The 21,454-nt window shown below is 33.4% G+C and overlaps 2 protein-coding genes across 2 annotated transcripts in view; both read left to right on the top strand.

Annotated features, from left to right (window-relative positions):
* The window catches only part of LOC107570407 (collagen alpha-1(XXIV) chain-like), a 38,123-nt gene extending 33,810 nt beyond the window's left edge, over window positions 1–4,313 (top strand). The window contains exons 13-16 of the mRNA XM_016256639.1: window positions 1,790–1,843; window positions 2,102–2,146; window positions 3,156–3,200; window positions 4,266–4,313. Coding sequence (XP_016112125.1) covers window positions 1,790–1,843; window positions 2,102–2,146; window positions 3,156–3,200; window positions 4,266–4,313 — 192 coding nt within the window. The remainder of the gene's footprint in view (window positions 1–1,789; window positions 1,844–2,101; window positions 2,147–3,155; window positions 3,201–4,265) is intronic.
* Window positions 4,314–7,955: 3,642 nt separating this feature from the next.
* LOC107570406 (collagen alpha-1(XXIV) chain-like) overlaps window positions 7,956–21,454 on the top strand; it is a 14,816-nt gene continuing 1,317 nt past the window's right edge. The window contains exons 1-14 of the mRNA XM_016256638.1: window positions 7,956–8,006; window positions 8,876–8,929; window positions 9,271–9,324; window positions 10,579–10,632; window positions 11,170–11,223; window positions 11,941–12,048; window positions 12,215–12,268; window positions 12,580–12,687; window positions 13,646–13,699; window positions 13,915–13,968; window positions 14,155–14,211; window positions 14,350–14,403; window positions 15,263–15,316; window positions 15,746–15,799. Coding sequence (XP_016112124.1) covers window positions 7,956–8,006; window positions 8,876–8,929; window positions 9,271–9,324; window positions 10,579–10,632; window positions 11,170–11,223; window positions 11,941–12,048; window positions 12,215–12,268; window positions 12,580–12,687; window positions 13,646–13,699; window positions 13,915–13,968; window positions 14,155–14,211; window positions 14,350–14,403; window positions 15,263–15,316; window positions 15,746–15,799 — 864 coding nt within the window. The remainder of the gene's footprint in view (window positions 8,007–8,875; window positions 8,930–9,270; window positions 9,325–10,578; window positions 10,633–11,169; window positions 11,224–11,940; window positions 12,049–12,214; window positions 12,269–12,579; window positions 12,688–13,645; window positions 13,700–13,914; window positions 13,969–14,154; window positions 14,212–14,349; window positions 14,404–15,262; window positions 15,317–15,745; window positions 15,800–21,454) is intronic.

Here is a 21,454-nt window from a genome sequence, read left to right as displayed (position 1 = left end):
AATACATTATAGTGCCTTTTAAGATCCCTTATTTTTATTAAATTCTAAAGCAGCATTGCATGGCAATCTGAAAATGCACTGCATCAAGCTCAGTCCAAGATTGTGGACAAAATGAGAGACATTTTGTAATATTTATTATTGATATGTGATATTTGTGTTTCTTACTATTATTTATATACTATTGTAGGATTTATTAATATTTTGAATTGGCTCTTATTTTTATATTTTTAGTTTTAATTTTAATTTTTGTTTAATCTTTAAGTTTTGTTATGTGCTTCCATCATGTTTATTCGTTTTTGTTGCCAATGCAACATTCTCTAAGTTTACGTTACTGTACATTTTGATGATATGTTTAATATAATAAACTTAATACATTTTCTAATATATATTTTTTTTTATTTTATAATTCATATTTTATATTTTATTTTGTCAATTTATTTTACTTTGTCAATTAATGAAAATTATTTTTAATAGTTTTAGTTTTAGTTCACAATTACAGCCCTAACTAATGCTAATACATATCACATATTAGTAACAACCTAACACCAAACTATTACAATCCATGGTGAGTTTCATCTCTTGTGAGCTTCAGTGGTCTATATTAGGGATGCACCGATATGAAAATTTTGGCCGATACCGATAACCGATTACTCTTTATTTTTGAAAGCCGATAACCGATATGTTGGCCGATAAATCTATATCCAAATTGTTATATACTTTTTGAGAGCCTGATTACAAAAAAGGTCTCATCATTAAAAGCCACATCCCAAACACTTCAACATAAGCAGCCTAGTTTGAACGGTGTACGTTTTAAAAATATTTTTACTCTCCCATTACCAAATTTAGTCATAAAAAAGTCTTACAAATAAATAAAATAATGCATAAATAATGCAAACAAGTCACTGGACATCATTACACGTGTAAAGATAGTGTGTTCCACAGTGGTCACTAATGAGGTTGCATCTCGATTAGTGTGCCTATGTAGACAGAAGACAACAGACAGCGAGGCAGCACACTAGTTTGTGTAACAGATCCTCTCTGTTTTGGTTTAGTTTGGCTTGTACTTGATTCTCTGTGTGTTTGGTCCGGCATGTGGCGTCTCACCCAGCTGGACTGTTTATGAGGATGAACTTGATGTAATAAATCTAATAGATTTTGAGCTATTTGTCTTTTCATAACATGTTGTTTCAGACTAGTGGAAAGAAAACATCCAAAATATACTTTCAGGTTTATTTTATTGCACGTTAACCATTTGCATTTGTAGATTTCAATTACAATCCATATCTTTAAAAGATTTTCCTCCACTTCAGCAGCACTTACAAACACCAAACTTAGCAGTTTTATTCCTCTCTATATTCTGAAGGTTTTTACTGAGGGGTTTGTTCATATATCACTCACATGGTTTTATACAACAGTTTATTCCAAAAAACATGGTGAAAATGTATTTTTTCTGGCTGTTGACAGTATTTTCTGATTTATGAAGTGATAAAAAGTGATACCCAAAATCCCCTCTATAAAATCTTTTAACTCTAATATGTCAACAAAATCAAACAAGAATTTTGAATCTGGCTTAATCAAATGTTCAGATTTATCTTCTGGAATTTTCTGAAAGTTAGTGCATATTCAATTTGATCATGCATCATTTGAACATTTAAACATAACACTTTAGAAAACTTCTAATACACAATATTTTCCACCAATTCTTAATGTAATCAATCAACTGGTAAGTATGGTGATATCTATTAGTTAATTTTTTACCCCATTCACCTGTTGTGTTTTTGTCTTTTAGGGCCCGAGGGGACCTGACGGTCCTCCAGGAGAGCTGGGCCCTGAGGGCATAAAGGTACCAGCATCGCTACAGACCAAAAACATATACAAACATAGACAATCTGGGAAAAAATTGTAATCATTAATGTCCCTGTGTTGTACACCAACTTCCTGTTTCAAGAGGAAACAGATCACACATGATAGAAAACTGCACTTTCATGGTGCCTTTCACACCACTACAAAACCCAAAACAATTGCATTGCGATTTGCATTACAGAGCTACTGCAGACACACGTCACACATGCTTGACAGCTCAACTGCTGTTGTTTTTCAGGGTGAAAAGGGATCGCCAGGGAACAATGGACCTCCGGGATTCATCGTAAGCAACTCTAAACACTTGAAAATCTAATTTTAACATTTAGATCAAATTGTCCCCAGAAGTTAGAAGAGTTTGACAAAATCTTCATTTGGGGCGTCTTCATATGGAAAAACTATTCACACTTAAAATAATGCGCATTTTTAGGGTTTGTAATCAGAAGTCATCTTTATATACAAACAATCGTCGTATTTGATATGTCCTCAGTTAGATGAGCTATATAAACGTGTGTTTCTGCAGATTGGAAAGTGAAACACATAGACACACGAGGACATACTGTTGTTATTATTAACCAAAAATAAAGCTAATAAAAATATTTTTTGGTAACTGAAATTAAGCTGAAAGAAAATCTAAATATGTGATGGAAAAACTTTTAAAAAAGAGAAATGTTGCCTTGGCAACTAACTGAAATAATATAAGTAATTAATTTGAAATACTACAATTACTAAAACTAAATAAAAAAAGACAATAAATAGAAATGTTTAAAAAAATACAATAAAAATGACAACGCATATAGCAAAATTACTAAAAACTTAAATAAGTTGAACTAAAATTACTAATACTAACATATATTAGTCATTTATATATATAAATTAATAATAACTAATACTATATATATATATATATATATATATATATATATATATATATATATATATATATATATATTCTCATGAGCTCCATCATTCTATCATTCTTAAAACGAGGTTGGATCCAAAAATTTGGTCTGATTCACTGCACTGTGGATCTATAGAGCTTCATCTCAAACCACACATCATGTATATATATATATATATTCTCATGAGCTCCATCATTCTTTAGTTGTTAAAACGAGGTTGGATCCAAAAATTTGGTCTGATTCACTGCACTGTGGATCTATAGAGCTTCATCTCAAACCACACATCATGTAGATTTAAACCGCAGACAGGTTTGAGCTCATTGTGGTTCAGAGGAGGTGAGTGAGCTTCAGTTGAACTCTTTGACGTGTGTTTGTGTTTGTGTTTGTTTGTAGGGTAAAGCTGGAGCTCCAGGGAAGAGAGGAGCAGCAGGAGCGCCTGTAAGTCTCATTCTAACTATTGTGAGAATCTTTATTTCAAACTCAAAAGTATCAAACTAATGTCATTAAAATAGAACAGTATGTTGCCAAAAATACAGTTATTTTTGTTTAAATAAATATTATTAATTTAAAATACTCTTTTAAAAAAAACCTATTTATTGAATACTATTTTCTTTTAATACTCAAAAGTATTGAAATAATTATATTAAAATACAGTGTGTTGCTAAAAATGTTATTATTTTTGTTTAAATAAATACTATTATTTTATTTGAGTGCTCAAATGTTTTAAAATAATCATAATAAAATAGTAAAATATGTTGCCAAAAATTAAATTATTTTTGTTTAAATAAATAGTGTAATTTTCTTTTAATACTCAAAAGTATTAAAATAGTTGTATTAAACTATGTTGCCAAAAATAATATTATTTTTGTTTTCTTTTAACACTCACAAATATTAAAATAATAATATTAAAATAGTCAAATGTGTTGCGAAAAATACTATTTAAAAAACCTATTTATTGAATACTATTTTCTCTTAATACTCAAAAGTATTAAAATAATCATATTAAAATATAGTAGGTTGCCAAAAATGCTATTATTTTTGTTTAAATAAATTGCATTATTTTATTTTATATTCAGGCATTTAAACAATCTGACTAAAATAGTAAAATATGTTGTCAAAAATACTTTTTTTTTTTTTTAATGATCAAAATTATTGAAATAATTGTTAAGGAACCAGATTTTTAAAGTGGAGCCTCCTTATGATTCCCATCCCTATTTATCACATATAAAGCAGCTGTGTCTTTCCTGTGATAAAGCAGGAGTGTGTTTGCTGTCAGGATGTGTGTGTGAGGTGTGTGTCGAAGCGTTTACTGTTCACACTCGCCTGTTGAAGCCTGAGGGGTTTTAATGCTCTCGAGCTCACAGCATCCTCTAGTGCCTGATGGTGAACGTGAAGTTTTGGCATCTGTGCAGTTCGGTGTTTCACAGACTCATTAAAGTGCTGCGGCTTCATTCATAACTCAGATGATTTATGATGTTTAAACCGCAGGCTTCCTGTGAACAGATAAACACTGCTTTAATGCTGCAGATGGGTGATGATGTGATCCAGTGATACACCTCACTGATAATAGTGAATAATAGTGAATCAGAGCACTAGGATATGCAAATACTGTCAGCCATGATTGGTGAATGTTGACAGACTGTTAGCGGCACATTCAACAGCAAAATATACACTAGCATTCAAACGTCAAACGGTCTGTACGATTTTTGAATGTTTCTAAAAGAAGTTCCTTCTGCTTACCAAAGCTGCATTTATTTGATCAAAAATGCAGTAAAATTGTGAAAAATTATTAAAATCCAAAGTAACTGTATTCTATTTTAATGTATTGTAAAGTGTAATTTATTGCTGTGATCAAACATGAATTTTCAGCGTCATTACTCCAGTCTTCAGGGTCACATGATCTTCAGAAATCTTATGCTGGTATGGTGTTATATTGGATTAAAAAAATTATAATAATAAATCTAAGCAAAATATGTTGCCAAAAAATTATATTTTTACTTAAATAAATACTATTGCATTCTTTTAATACTCAAAGGTATTAAAATAATCAAATACAATTTTTAAAATATGTTGCCAAAAATATGATTATTGTTGTTGAAATCAATCCTATTATTCATATTAAAATGGTCAAAATGTTGCCAAAATGATTTTTCTTTTGTTTAAATAAATACTGTTATTTTAATAATCAAAACTATTTAAATAATTGTATTAAAATAGTCAAATATGTTGCCAAAAATGATTTTTCTTTTATTTAAATAAATAGTATTCATTTATTTTTATACTCAAAAATATTAAAATAATGACATGAAAATAGTGAAATGTGTTGCCAATATTATTTTGCTTAAAATACTATTTTTAATACTCAAAGATATTAAAACAATTGTAATAAAATATTAAAATATGTTGCCAAAAATAGTATGATTTATATTTAAATAAATACTATTTTTTTATACTCAACGGTAATAAAATAGTTGTACAAAAATAGTAAAAAATGTTGCCAAAATATCTTTCTTTTAAATAAATACTATTATTTGATTTTAATATAAAAAAGTGTTAAAACAGTTGTATTTAAATAGTAAAATATGTCGCCAAAAAAACTTTTTTATTTAAATAAATACTTTTATTTTATTTAACATTATTAAAATAATCGTATTAAAATTGTAAAATGTGTTGCCAAAAATATTATTTTTGTTTAAATAAATACTATTATATTTTAATATTCAAAATAATTAAAATAATCATATTAAAATGCTTAAATATGTTGCCTAAAGTACCTTGTTTGCTGTCTGCTGCCTACATAGTCAGCTGCCTTCTAAGGCAACATCTGAACTGTCATGAAACCTTATAAGTGACTGATCTGGAAACTCACAATCTAATACAGTGTGTTCATCATCATCATCTTTAAAGCTAGCCAATTATTATCCCTGAGTGGATTTATCGTGACTTTATTTCCTTGAATATGAAGCGACGGTATAGTTGAGAGGGTCACATATGGAAGCGTTTATGACTGTTATTAATGCATCTTTGCATAAGTTATATTTACTGCTGGAAAATGAAGTGCACTTTTGATGAATGTGGTGATAAAAATGGGCTGTTGATGTTATTAAAGCGGTGTGTTGGTTTGAGCAGTCATGGAAACTGCGTCTCTGTTGTGGGAACAGTGAGATCTCACTGAGAACTGCTCTGATAACACAGGTGCATGTTAAAGCCAGCGGTTCATGTTTCTCAGCGTAGCAGCGTCTGATAAAGACGGAAAGAAAAACAGAGGAAAATAAGAGCAGAAAGGCTGTGGGTCCCTGTTAGCGTACATCTCATCATAGAAACACACTCAAACTCAGACGTTTCCATTCTGTAAAGCAGCTACGCTTTACAACAAAATCAGATGTGTAAAATATGTGTTTAACAAATCACCAGTGATTTCTGTGTGTGTTTGAACAATAGCTTGTGACTTGTGTTATTATATCTGTGTTTTGCTCTTTCGCAGCTCATTTACAGTAGATTTCATTCACGTATCACTTTTGTCTCGGATGTTTGTCCTAAAATTCCTTAAAAACACACAAACGGGTCACTAGTTGTCATGTACAAGTTTAGAGCTGTACAATGAACGTGGAAAGCAGCTCAGATCATTTAACGAGAAATTTGAGCACAGTTTGAGACATTTAGGATCTCTGAAACTCTAGAGGAGTTTTATATATATAATATTATATTTTATAAATTTTAATATTTGGAATTTGATAACATTTTTGTATTTTCCCCTTTCATTTTAATTTTAGTTAAATTGTTTGTCATTTTGTTGAGTGTTTTGTCATTTTTATAATTTTTTTTTAAATAGTTTTTATTCATTTTTAATTCCGTTTTAATTTTAGTACATCAAGTTAAAAGAAAATGAGACATGTTGATTTGGCAACTAACTGAAAAAAAGTGTTTATTTTATTTTATCTCAGTTAACGTTTATTTTATTTCAAGTAACATTTTTTTATGGTTTAAGTTTTAGTGAACTAAATTAACCGTGTACTTGGCTTTTTTTCCCAGGAGAAACATCTGAGACACAGGAGACATTTGCAATATATTTATTCTCATTGTCATCTAAGAAAATCACTGACATTATTAGAGATCTCATTTGTGATGTTTCTGTTCTATGGGACGTTTTTTTCATGTTTAGACTTCATGAAGTCTAAACATGTATATTAATCACATATAATTGGGGTCTGTCTGTGTGTGTGTGTGTGTGTGTGTGTGCATGTTTTTTTTCTATTCCAGTGGGGACTTAAACCTGACATACCGACTCATGGGGACTCGTGTCACTGTGGGGACCTAAATTGAGGTCCCCATGGGAAAACAAGCTTATAAATCGTACAGAATTAGCTTCTTCTTTTTTTTTGAGAATGTAAGAAGGCAGAAAGCTAGGGGTAGGTTTCGGTGTAGGGTTGAGTAGGGTGATAGAATATACGGTGGGTACAGTATAAAAACCATTACATCTATGGAGAGTCCCCACAAGGATAGTAAACCAGGTGTGTGTGTGTGTGCGTGTGTGCGTGTGTGTGATTTATGAGGACACAAATTTGTATAATGACATGGGTATGACATAGGTATTACAACGAGAAGGTAATTTATGAGGACATCTTGAGTGTCCCCATATTTCAAAAGTCTTATATATTATTCAGAATTAGTTTTTTTTTTTATCTAAAAATGCAGAAAGTTTACTGTAATTGGTAGGTTTAGGTGTAGGGTTGGTGTAGGACGATAGAAAATACGGTTTGTACAGTATAAAAATCATTACACCTATGGAATGTCCCCACAATTCACAAAAACAAACCTGTGTGTGTGTGTGTGTGTGTGTGTGTTCTCTCACCCATCAAATGTTGTCGCCTCCTGTTTCTCTCTCCCATCATCCACCACTTTGCAACTAGCTGCTACTTATTTATCCAAAATATCTAACACTATCAAAACAGAATATGATTATAACATTGTTACAAATTATGTTATTTTCAATAAGAGTATCAGAAGACCTATGAAAAATTAAACCTCATCAATAACTTTTTGAAAAGTCTACACATATACTGTATATATAGCCATATTTGACCATCAGCATAAAGTCTGGTAAAACATGCTGATAAACTGTCAATAATTTTATAGTATTTTAATATTACTATTTAACATTTTACTTGAAATTGTATTGCCTGCTAGATTTTAATGGACGTCCGTGGAAACCCACCGGCAGCACAGGTGAAAAAGGTCCTCCAGGTGAACCTGTGAGTATTACAACACAAAATAAAATGTTCTTATATAGAAAATTACATTTAAAATCCTTATTATGCATGGTACAGCTTTATAGCAGCACATATAGTGTGCTGCTATATATATAGCACAATATACTATTATAGTGTGTGTGTGTGTGTGTGTGTGTGTGTGTATAATAATTTAATAATTTATATATTTTCAGTTTATTTATTTTTTTTTAGTTTAAGTGTTTTGTAAAAGTTTTTTAAAGAGAATAATTTCATCTAATATTTATATTTTATTTTATTTCAGCTTTATTCCAATTAACAAAAACGATTTTTAATAGAAAATAATTTTTGTTTAGAAAATAACAACCTGAAATGTGCGGTATATAGTCTCAGCAAGCATGCATGACGTGACTCGTTGATGCATCTTTCCTGTGTAACACATGTAAGTCATGATGTGAAGACCTCCGAGGGTTTGTGAGACATTTCCTGCGTTGAGTGCCAGGGTTTTGTGTCTTTACATCTAAACATGTAATCAGCCGTTCTGTAAGCAGATGAAAGATGTTTAACAGCGCCTCTGGAACGGGTTCATGTTTCCAGTCTTTGATCCCGTGTGCATCTGAATGTCCTCATGTTGAGACGTGATTATGTGCACATAGAAACATGCATCAACATATGGACACTCACTTTTATGCTGTTCACATGTGCATTAAAACATGCAAGGTGAAGTTCACCTCTAGTTAGGCGTAATCGTAAGATCCTTTCACATCCAGCGCCAAGGGCGAGTCATGTAAATTTAATTTATAATATCAAAACAAGACTGCTTATGTTTTGGGGGGAATTGTGCATGATTTCATATTTACATCATATTTATTTGATTATTTTAAGGGCTCCAGAGGCCCCCCAGGGGACCCGGGACCAGATGGAGAGCAAGGTCACGAGGTACTTCCTGAAAAAAAACTGAATTTTTGTGTGTAATGGATTTCTTCTGTGCTCAATTATGCAATAACATGCAAATTAAATGAGGGATAATTATTTACAGTGCCGAGTTACGTAATACTGTTGAAGTCCATATAGATTACAGGCACCCTAAGGAGTGTAAAAACACACGGTGCACTGCAGAACCGTTAATAATTGCACATTTTAATCATTTAGTAAATTAATTATGTTGCATGTTATTTAATTTGGCTTCATTTCTGTGTTTAGGATCTGATATATGAGTATGTTTGTGTTATTTTGACTTCTTGTTTGCTGGTGTTTTTCCCTCTTTTGTGCATGCACAGGGACCTCCAGGACCTGAAGGAGAGCAGGGACCTGTGGGTGAACCTGGGATCAAGGTGAGGCAAAACTCTTAACCCTGTAAAGCCTGACATGTAATAATAGTCAGAAATGGCAACTGAAATGGAACAGATGATTGAAACATTAGATTAAAATTTTAAAATTAAGTTTGCATATGTGGTTTTTGTTGAGTATCATATTTGATGCATCAGGCTTTTACGACACATAGTCTGATAGAGTGAGAATATGAAGAGAAAAACAGCTAAATTTTATTCAGAGGCTCAAACTGAGCAATAATATCTCCAATAATATATCAAATGAAGAAATAAAGGCTCCTCAGAAGATGTGAGATGTTCTGGAGGTATATGCAATTTGGTGCAGATGTTGATATTTATATGGCCAAAAGTAAGATGAAATTCTGATGCTTATACTGTAAATCAGTGAGATCTCTCTAACAGTACAGCAGATACAGACATAAAATTATATAAATATCAGTCGTCACTCTATATCTCCAATAATATATCAAATGAAGAAATAAAGGCTCCTCAGAAGATGTGAGATGTTCTGGAGCCTCCGCTGAGGAACAGTGAAAGTAAAGCTTCTGGAAACAAACGCTCCTCAAAAGATCCTGAGGATCAGATTTGAGACTCTAAAACATGATTGATGGAGAATCAAGTAAAGCTGAGCTGCTTCAGTGCAGTAAGTGTTCATCTGGAGATATTACTGACGTTATTCTGACGATTACTTGATCAAAATCACTCAAGATCTAAATCACGTTTGTGCAATTACACTAAACAAGCTTTTACTGGATAAAAAAAACTCTATAAATCAGATGACAGAAGGCATGGAGTAGATTGTGCAACAGGTTTTTCAGCAATGTTTCAATCGTGTTGATCATTTAGAGGCCTTTCCGTATCAAATATGATACAGTAGGCTTTATAGACTTAAAGAGATCCAAAAATGACCATCTTTCTAATGTCGTATTAATTAGATTTGCTGTGGAACTCAAAAGGAGACGTTAAGCAGAATATCCAAGCTGCCATTTACAACTAAATACAATGGAAATGGATGATTTATACTGACAAGCTCCAATAATAACAGTATTAAAGCAAGAACTGTTGGCATTTGCAACTGTGTCTTTCTGTCTTTTTCCAGGGTGAAATGGGGCCTGTCGGAGAAGAGTGAATATCCAAGCTGCCGTTTACAACTAAATACAATGGAAACGGATGATTTATACTGACAAGCTCCAATAATAACAGTATTAAAGCAAAAACTGTTGGCATTTGCAACTGTGTCTTTCTGTCTTTTTCCAGGGTGAAATGGGGCCTGTCGGAGAAGAGGGTGAACTGGGCCAACCGGGCATCAGAGTGAGTGAACCGACCGCATTCCTGCTCCAAAATGTCCAAGTGAACGTGATCCATCAGTGTGTTTTCATTGCTTTAACTCATGTGAGCCAAACAGTGTCAATAATCTGACAGAAGGACCCTCAGGCTCACACACACTGAACGTCTTTGTCCCTGGTTCAATTATTCAAGCAATGCTCTGTGTTTGTTATTGGATATTATGACATCGGGAGCAGCGTCCTAACCGAGTGAATCTCATGAAACCTTTCGTGCATTTTTCCGGCTCGTATTTCACCCCAAAATAAATCATAAATTCATTCCCATTACTGCATTGTGGGAAAAAATAAATGTTATTCAGACTGTAAAATATTTATTCATAATCTTGCTAATACTGCAATCAGATATGTTGATTTGCTTATACAAATAAAAATGGCTGTAATGGTTAATAGGAAAAACAAATAAGCACATTTCTGCAGCAGTTTCAGCTGATGTGTGTGGGATGAATCCCATGATGCTTTTCTGCATTTAAACCCTGGTCTAACATGCTACTGTTTGTTTTAGGGTCCTCCAGGGCCACCTGGAGAGGACGGGCATCAAGGGAAGGATGGACCAAAGGTGAGACTCCAGATTAAATTCTCTACTTGCATTTACATCTAGGTTGATGCATTTATCCGAAATGACTTGCACTGCATTTATACATATTATTATGCATTTCCTGCAAATCAAACCCATGACCCTGTTGTTGCTAGCGCCATGCTTTTATCATTTGGGCTACAGGAACTCTTTTATGCTTGAACCTTTTTACCCGTAGTAAAATAAAATGATCAAAGAGATTTTGAGATTTACTATTTTAGCATTTTATTACATTTTTTATTTTATTTTTGCATTTTATTTTCTATTTGATCTATTTTAGAGAATGATGAGAAATACATAATGTTCTTGTCTTGTCAAACCTGTCTGCCTTGTAAACCATTTTCTGGCAAGTTTGATCAATATACTTGTAAAAAGTGATTTATTAAATGTATATAAATAACTAAATAAAACAAAGTTTATTGGAGTACATTTTACAAGAAAATACTTCTTTCAACTTCAAAAATGCATGTTTAATTCAATGTTCGTTTTTAATTATTTGTGAAATTTATTAGCAATTTCAGAGTCTAAATGATTTAAATTGAAGTAAATCTTTAAATTGTTTTTCAGTATATTCTGCATCAACAGTTCACAAATTGTGTAAAAACAGTTTGCTGCGAATTTTTTCGAAACCAAAAAAAAATTGGGGGGAAAAAAATATTCTCATTTAAGGTTTGTTTTTATTCTGTTATTACTTCCTAGGGTGAGCCAGGCGACCGTGGACCGATGGGAGAAGCCGGAGAAAGGGGTGAGATTGGTGACTCTGGCCCACTAGGACCTCCTGGAAGTCCTGGGGAAAAAGGCTTCCCGGTGAGTGACGAAAGAGTGACGGAGTGAATCTAATATAATGCATTTGTGCCATTTAGTTGTGTGTAATGGACAAAATCTCTCCAAACAGCTCTTTAGATAATGCAAGTGTATTTTGTCTGAAATTTGTACTGACAATGTGAAGTTAAAGCATTCGTTTCTTCATCAGGGACCTGAGGGCAAACAAGGTCTGCCCGGCAACCGTGGACGTCCAGGAAAGAAGGTAACCAAAATTTGTGAAGCAAAAAGAATGATGGCAACTAAATTGAATTAAATTGCATTAAAACAATATATGGGACCATTTAATTTTAATAGCACAAGGGTGGAAACAGAAGTCTTTACAATCTGCAGTATTGTGTCAGAAATAAAACGGACCTAGAATAGAGCCCTGTGGTACTCTTCTTCGCCTTGGCTTGTTTGGGGCACATTCTGCTCTGTATTTTCACAATACAGTCACATTTTTCTTGTCATTCTCGCTTGTAAACAATTTAAACCAGTCCTGCCCTTTGATATTTCCATCTTCCTTTTTGGTAGGGTGAAAAAGGGTTGCCGGGTCACTTGGGAGAGATGGGCTCACCGGGCGAAATCGGACAGACAGGGGAGAGAGGACTCAAAGGTGCTCGTGGAACCAGAGGACCCGCAGTTAGTGTGCTTTCTATTTTAACGCATCCCTTCACTCTTTTTAATGTTGAGAAATGGCTGTGCAAATCCCAAAGACGATTAAGCAGTAACTTCACCATCACCATCACAAAGCGACTGCAATAGCAGTGCCAAACGAAACAGTCCGAATGAGAGAAATGGATGCACTGAATTTGTTAACAAGGGGAAATTCGGGCCTATTCTGAAACTTGAACCCACAACTTCAACATTATGCTGCTACATATGATTGCACCACTAGGGGTGCCCTAGAAAATAATGTATTATGTGAATAATTGTTGCTTTTTTTGCCACACAACTACAGAACAAATGTGTGATTGGTTCAGACATGTTAGTGGATAGTTTTGTTAGTAAAAGTAATTAGATATTTAAAAAATGAACTATTATTTCTGTATGAGCTGACAAGAGCGTGATAATTTGCTAACATGCTGAGAACGAATTTTACCCTCAAACTCACTGCTTTTACTGGCTCAGTTAAGGCGTTTGTAAACATTAGCGGGATTTGGAATTGAACCAAAGCATTTTGATGGGATTTGCACTAATGCCATTAGAGATACTAGGGACTAATCCGCTTTTCTTGTACAATGCAGTTAAGCACCTACTGATTTGGTAGTTTTAGGCTGGATTTTATAAACAGAGAAAATGTCTGGGATTGTTTTTTTTTTGCCCCTGCTTTTCCCTCAGGATTTAACGGCATCAATGAAATGTAAAAACAAGTGTAGTTAGGGAAATTTAGCGTCTTGTTTTCATAAGCAAATGGTTTTCCAAGAAGCCATAATGGGATGAGCAGCAGGAGTCATTTTTTAAGACTCCATCCAATAATGTGTTTTTCAGCACAGGAAACTCAGGTTATTTTTAGAAGGTTATTTGTTGAGGTACGACGAGTACACTACAAAACACAAGCTAACTTACGTGTGTGTGTTTTTTGTTCATTACATTTCAGGGTCGACCAGGAGTTATGGGACCTCAGGGAGAGCCGGGACTTCAAGGTTACACAGTGAGTTTCATGCATACAAATATATGCACTTATAAATGCTTACAAAATCACACTCACATTTGCAGAAAGTTTTGAAAGTTAAAGTTTGAAAGTTTTGAGATTCCGATTATTCAACCTAGCTGGTCTATAGCTATTCACAAAATAATATTATTTTGGATTAGATAAGGAAATTATCTATTTTTTTTATCTTTCTTCTCTATTTTCTTTAACCGTAGGGTCACACTGGCAAACCAGGTCCAGCAGGCCCCCCAGGACCAAAGGGAGAAAAGGTTATACAACATATTTTGATCTTTAAATGACAATCTCAGTCTAAATGTCATATATTCGTAATGCACTGCTAGGTGGTGGTTGTCCTGCATCTTCAATATATGTATTAAATTATTATGCAATGTATGCAAATATGTGAAAAAGAGTGAAAGAATAGTGTTAGATTCTGAGTTTGACTGATTTTTCAGGGTTATCCAGGAGAAGACAGTAAAACGGAAGGACCACCAGGGCCCTTAGGTGAACCAGTATGTCTTAATTTCCTTTAACTTCCTGTTTTTGTCCAATACCTTGACTGAAATCACTAAATAAAGTGGTGAGGTGGTGATATTTACATCACATAATTGAAGAAGTAAGACAACATATCAATGTTTGTGTGCATATAGGGCTCTTCGGGAGAGAAAGGTGAACGTGGGGAACCAGGAGATGATGGATATCAGGTTAGTCTCTCTGTAAGGAGGAATTTCATGCTTTGTAAAAATCATTCCTCTTCACAAACTAGCTTAACTACCACTCAGAACACCTCATAAACTGCACAGCAACACCCTAGCAACCACTCAGCAACATGATAAAACCACTCAAGCACCTTGGAAACTACATAGAAACACCCTAGCAATTCCACTGCAACATGATCAGAAACTGCATAGCAACACCCTAGCAACCACATAGCAACATGATAAAATCCACTCGGAACACCTCAGAAACTGCATAGCAACACTCTAGCAACCACACAGCAACATGATGAGAAACTGCATAGCAACACCCTAGCAACCACAGCAAAATGATAAAACCACTCAAGCACCTTGGAAACTGCATAGCAACACCCTAGCAACTCCACAGCAACATGATCAGAAACTTCATAGCAACCACAAAGCAACATGATTAGAAACTCCATAGCAACCACAAAGCAACATGTTTAGAAACTGCATAGCAACACCCTAGCAACCACTCAGCAACATGATAAAACCACTCAAGCACCTTGGAAACCACATAGAAACACCCTAGCAACTCCACAGCAACATGATGAGAAACTGCATAGCAACACTGTAGCAACCACACAGCAACATGATAAAAAATTACTCGAAATACCTTAGCAACAGCATAACAGCGTCTTTTCTGAGCACTGGAGACTCCGGTTTTGTTCTTTTGCTGATTGTTTTTAAGATGTTTTCTGTGATCTAGATTGAACTGTTCTGGATCCTGCAGCACTGTAGGCCTGTTTTCATCACAAACAGTCGACACTCATATTCATATTTGTTATGTCAATGCTGCAGTAATGTGTGTGTGTGTGTGTTTTAGGGTCACGTAGGGGTCACAGGCGCCCGTGGAGCGATTGGTCAGCAGGGATCTCCTGTAAGTCTGATGTTTGACCAACACTGCAGCTCTGATCCAAAACTGCTGCTGTCTGCCTACATAGACAGCAGCCAGTGCATCATGCAAATACTGCACTGGAAATTCATCTGACAACAAAGTTCGACCTTAGCATGTTGTATGTGTTTGATGCATGTCTTTGCATCAGACGTTGCACCCTATGATGCCTAAAAATGCTGTCTAGCTAGGGGCTCACAAGGATTTGGAGCAGAGCTTTTTGTTGCATAACTTTTCCAATTAAGTTACCGGAAAATTTGATGTGCCTAAGGCTAAGCCAATGTTTGCAGTTTTTTCCTCTGGTTAATTTTGGACTCTGGCCACACGTCTCTGGGCCAGAGGAACGTCACACTGAAGTGTCTGCTTGCATAATGAAATTAAAATACAATCTTTTCATTTTTCCCCCCACCCCAGGGATCTCCTGGGCTTCCTGGTGAAGCAGGACCCAAGGGCGAGAAGGGAGTTCAGGTTTGTGTCTGTATAAGTGTTAGCATACTATTTCTGCAATAGGTAGTACATGTACATTACATTTAGTCATTTAGCAGACGCTTGTTTGACAAATGAGGACAATGGAAGCAATCAAAATCAACAAGAGAGCAATGATATGCAAGTGCTATAACAAGTCTCAGTTAGCTTAACGTAGTACATGTAGCAAGGTTTTTTTATTTTATTTTATACTGTGTGGTTTGTCATTTTTTTCTGGATGAGCTGATACAGGTTTATTATAATTAAAACTAAAATTAAACCATTAAAAAAACTCAATTTTTGTTACTTGAAATTAAATAAACAAACTGAATTATATTTTCTGTGTCTATTTTAATTTTAGTTCAAGTTTCAGTAATTTTGTTGTTATTTTGATATATTACTGTATTGTTTTTATTAATTTTTATTTCTGTTTTAGTTATTTTAGTATATCACATTACACTAAATAAAAAAATTGAAATGTTGTCTTGGCAACTAGCTAAAATAAAATAAGTTCAAGGGCTTTTTTAAATATCAAATTTTATGTCAGTCAAATTTTATTTTGAATAAAAATATTTTTATGGTTTTAGTTTTATTTGACTGTAATAATCCTGGTATGATGTTGTTTCTCTTCAGTTTTCAGTGTTTGTAATATCAACTGCAATTGTTCATTTTTCTTGACTCGTTATTTTGGCAATCTGCCAGAAGTAAACACATCTTTACCCTTAAATTGCGCTAAAATACAAAATAGCACTATATATTTTCGAGAAGAATTAAGCATGCAATGTAGCGAGGTCATGTGACAACAATGTAGCATTTTTAAAATTTGAAATCTTTTCATAGTGCATGCTGTTTCACATAGTTTAAAAAAATTGTATAAAGCAATTAAATTCAGTAAGCAGTATTCTAATGTTTTATAAATCTAAAAATGGCAAAAGTTTGGGGTCAGACTGGAGCAAACAAATAGTTTTATTTAAAAACAACAGAAGTCAATGGCAGGTCGCCTCTGTAGTAGGGATGCACAATTAATCGAATTTCTGATCGCGATTACAGATGCCACAATTACGTAATCGTTCAAAGCGGCAATTAATCGTTCAAAGTCCACTTATGTTATTCTACGTGCTTAAGATGTTTTTTCTTCTTTCTACATTCTTCTCTTTCTACAAGTTTTCTTAATGTTATCTCTCCATTGTTTTAATTTTAGTGTTAGTAAAACATTATAATATATCATGCATATTTTAACTTTTTTCTTATTTAAAGAAGAAACCAATCCGATGTATATTTGACATTTGAGGCTTAATACTAGCAATTAATCGTTGAAAGTCCACTTATGTTATTCTGCGTGCTAAAGATGTTTTTTTTTTCTTTCTACATTCTTCTCTTTCTACAAGTTTTCTTAATGTTATCTCTCCATTGTTTTAATTTTAGTGTTAGTAAAACATTATAATATATCATGCATATTTTAACTTTTTTCTTATTTAAAGAAGAAACCAATCCGATGTATATTTGACATTTGAGGCTTAATACTATAGAAAAGCAATAAAGGTTTTTCAGTTAGAGTGTTTTCAGCTTGTTTATTTTTATTTAAAAATACGACATGCGGTTGCTTCAAACACTGGTATAAACATCATTCAATGTCAAATGTGATAATCGTAATTAATAATCGCAATTACAATTTCAAGGGACATTCAGATATCAGCCAATGAACGGCATTCAAAACCTGAGCGAAACAGAATCACGGCGCGTTTGGCCACCCAACGTGACTATATCCAGCAAAGTAAACCAAAATATTGAAGGGTGATTCTCAAGCATCTGTATTTTCTGCAAGCTTTTTTCAAGATAAATTTAGATGACTTTCCATAAAAGGACACAAAATAATTAAATTATATAAGGAGCTCATATAAGCATATATGAAAGAAAAAAAATCCCTCGCATTGTATAGTATGTGTACAGTGCAACACCAAAGAGCACCAAAAAGCCAAGTTGCGATACCGAACAGGACCACATGGAGATGCCAAAAAAACCCTAAACCAATCGCCTGCTGGCTGCATATATCTACTACAGTACACGGATCCATTCAGAAAAACTAAACACAGCAACATACACATGACAAATCAAAACATTATCGCGAATGTGTGTGGAAACAACGTGAATGTACGGAAATGTCTGTGCCTGTGCATAAATTCAATGTGTGATCAGTGCGTCGAGAGCACTCATACACGCATTATAACGGACGCGTGCTTACTGTACGACTCCTGTACGCCACCGCAATCGTCTCGTCTTTACCTTGATTGCAGTCTTCATCCATCAAAACTTTACTAGCGAGACTGACCAGTCGAGAAAACGTAGTTTGCGTCTCATCTGGCCTTACAGCGGTGGGATGTGTTGACAATCTGTTCAGTCTGTACTTCACACAGCGAGCGCTCTTCAGAGACAATCACAGAATATGACAGAGCTCGTGTTTTAAAGCGAAACACACTGGAATGAATGAATAATTTACTGAAAACGCAACGTGAGTCTCTGTTCTCTCTGCAATCTCTGATGTAATCAGCCTGGTTTGCGTTATATTAGCACTGTTTTGGACAGATTGTTTGAATGCATTCGCTTACTGGATCATTGGACTGAAAACTTTCCCGGAGTTTAGCAGCTTATAATGATCTGATCGCAACCAGAGACGCAAAATTGGGTTAAAGGGTTAGAATAGAAATTGTGATTCAGTAATTTTGCGTTAATTGCATTTTAATTATTTTAACGCGTTAAGGATTGTAAAATGAATCGCATACGTTAATGCGTTATGTGTTGACAATCTGTTCAGTCTGTACTTCACACAGCGCGTGTGACGCGACACAGCGAGCGCTCTTCAGAGACAATCACAGAATATGACAGAGCTCGTGTTTTAAAGCGAAACACACTGGAATGAATGAATAATTTACTGAAAACGCAACGTGAGTCTCTGTTCTCTCTGCAATCTCTGATGTAATCAGCCTGGTTTGCGTTATATTAGCACTGTTTTGGACAGATTGTTTGAATGCATTCGCTTACTGGATCATTGGACTGAAAACTTTCCCGGAGTTTAGCAGCTTATAATGATCTGATCGCAACCAGAGACGCAAAATTGGGTTAAAGGGTTAGAATAGAAATTGTGATTCAGTAATTTTGCGTTAATTGCATTTTAATTATTTTAACGCGTTAAGGATTGTAAAATGAATCGCATACGTTAATGCGTTAGCGATGACAGCCCTAGTTTAAACTAAATGAAAATTAAACATTGCACTGGCAACTAAGTTAAATAAGTCTTAGTTTGTTATATTTTATTCGTTTTTCGTTTTTGTTATTATGTCTATATAGGTTTTAGTTTGAGCGCTTTAACTTAAACTAAATGAAAATGAGAAATGTTTAAGTTTGTTATATTTTATTAGTTGTTTGTTGTTGTTTTCAGTTTAAACTAAATTAAAATTAGACATTGTATTGGCAACGACAAAGTTTGTTATATTTTATTAGTTTTTAGTTTTTGTTATTATGTCTATATAGTTTTTTATTTATTTTTTTATTTTTTTTGGTATAGGTTTTAGTTTGAGCGCTTCAACTTAAACTAATTGAATATGAGAAATGTTTACGTTTGTTAGTTTATTTGGTTTTTTAGTAACTCGATTTAAACTAAATGGAAAATTAGACATGAAATAAAATAAGTTTAAGTTTGTAGTATTTTATTTGTCTATATAATTTTTCTGTTAATTTTTATTTCAGTTTTAGTATTTTTAATACTTCATCTTTCACTAAATGAAACTTAGAAATGTTGCCTTGACAACTGACTGAAATAAAATATGTTTAAGTTATGTTAAGTTTTTTTTATAATAATTTAATAATTTAATAAAATATTTAAATAATTACAAAGAATCGGCAAGTAACACTGAATTAAATGTGAAATTTTGAAGTAGAAAGACTGAAATAGTATTTACTGGATAAATAAATAATCTTTGCTTTATTTAAAATGTCAAAAAATCATTTTTACAGCATATATATTTGAGGCCTTTGGTTTTTCACATTATTTTTGTATATTTTTATTGGAGAAAACTCTGATTTTACTGTATTCAATTGTGATTTCTCTGCCCATTGTCTTGTTGAATACCATGCATCATCCTGCTTTCATGTTTGCCAAAACTGTATTTTTTCCATATTCTACTTTTCCACATCCACATACATTTCCACACAAATATAAAAATATCTGAATATAATCAAGGCTTCACAGAATTCTCTAAAATGCAATCCATTTTTTTCTGAGTGAAACACAAATAAAATAATTACAAATTTTGTTTTATTAATTTTTGGAATATTTTAGAAATATGTCTATTTAGTTTCTTTTGTTAATTTTTATTTCAGTTTTACTCATTTTAATACTTCAACTTATAAAAATGAAAATGATAAATCTTGCCTGAAATAAAATTCATTCAAAATGTTATGTTCATTTTATTAATTTTTTTAATATGTCAGTTTCTGCTATTCATTTTCTATTTCAGTTTTAGTAATTTTTAATACTTCAACTTATGAAATGAAAATGATCAATGTTGCCTGGGCAACTAAATTAAATCAAATAAGTTTACATTTTGCTATATTTTATTAGTTTTGGGGATTTTTTAAGAACATTTGTTTATATCGGGTTTTTTAATACATTTATATTTCGGTTTTAGTTTTAGTTTTTTTTTTAGTACTTGAACTTAAACTAAATGAAAATGATAAATGTTGCCTTGACAAGTAACTGAAAGCAAATAAGTTTAAATTTTGTCGTACTGTCCTATCATCTGTTAAAGGGGATTTCTGATGACAGCGCTGCTCACTGCATTTGTTGGCTGCGTCTTATAAGCTGTTGTAGAAAGTAAAAATAACTTTCTTGTTTACAACCCTGTTTCAGTCTCTTTCGATATAAAAGTCTTTAAAGCAGACTCTTGTCTCCATCTAATGGCGGAACAACGTTACTAAAATCACCATCACGATCACACACAAAACTAAATGCTATAATTAAATACTATTATTTATATAAAATATTATTTATTGAATAATAATATTTATTAAAAAACAATAACAGCCATCATAAAAGCTTCTAGACATATTACAGTCAAAAATACAAAGGCAGCGCTCTGAAATACAGCATTAAAGTTACATAAAATATAACGTTATGAGATTTTTCCCTCAGCCAAAACTATTTGCTCTGGATCAAATAACAGATTAATGAGACCAAAGAATTACCCAAAACGAATTATATCGCATGTTTAACCACAGTAGAGACATCAGAGCCAGCGGTGATTTCCAGAAGATCTGGCCGAGGTGAGGCTGCTCTCGGCGGGTTCATGAGCGCTGAACGGCCGCTGACGCCCTGGAGCTCACATCTCCGAAAAACATCGAAGCTAATGTTCAAATAGATGTTATCTTTATTATTTAAAGACTAAGCAAGTACATTCTCGCCTAAAAAAACTCTTAAAACTACGTTCCGTGACACAAAAACAGTATTATTTTTAAATTATATTGGATTTGGGTGTCCGCCATGAGACTCGCTGTGAGAAATACTGGAAGCGGAGTGATACAAACGGTGAAGCGGTTGAAGTGCTGTTATCACTAGAATATTGCACTCCTCTCAGCCAATCAGATTGCAGAACAAGAAAGAAG

Source organism: Sinocyclocheilus grahami, unplaced genomic scaffold, assembly GCF_001515645.1.
Source record: "Sinocyclocheilus grahami isolate Dianchi unplaced genomic scaffold, SAMN03320097.WGS_v1.1 scaffold1454.1, whole genome shotgun sequence".
NCBI lineage: Eukaryota > Metazoa > Chordata > Actinopteri > Cypriniformes > Cyprinidae > Sinocyclocheilus > Sinocyclocheilus grahami.
This window is presented reverse-complemented; position numbering and strand designations above follow the sequence as displayed.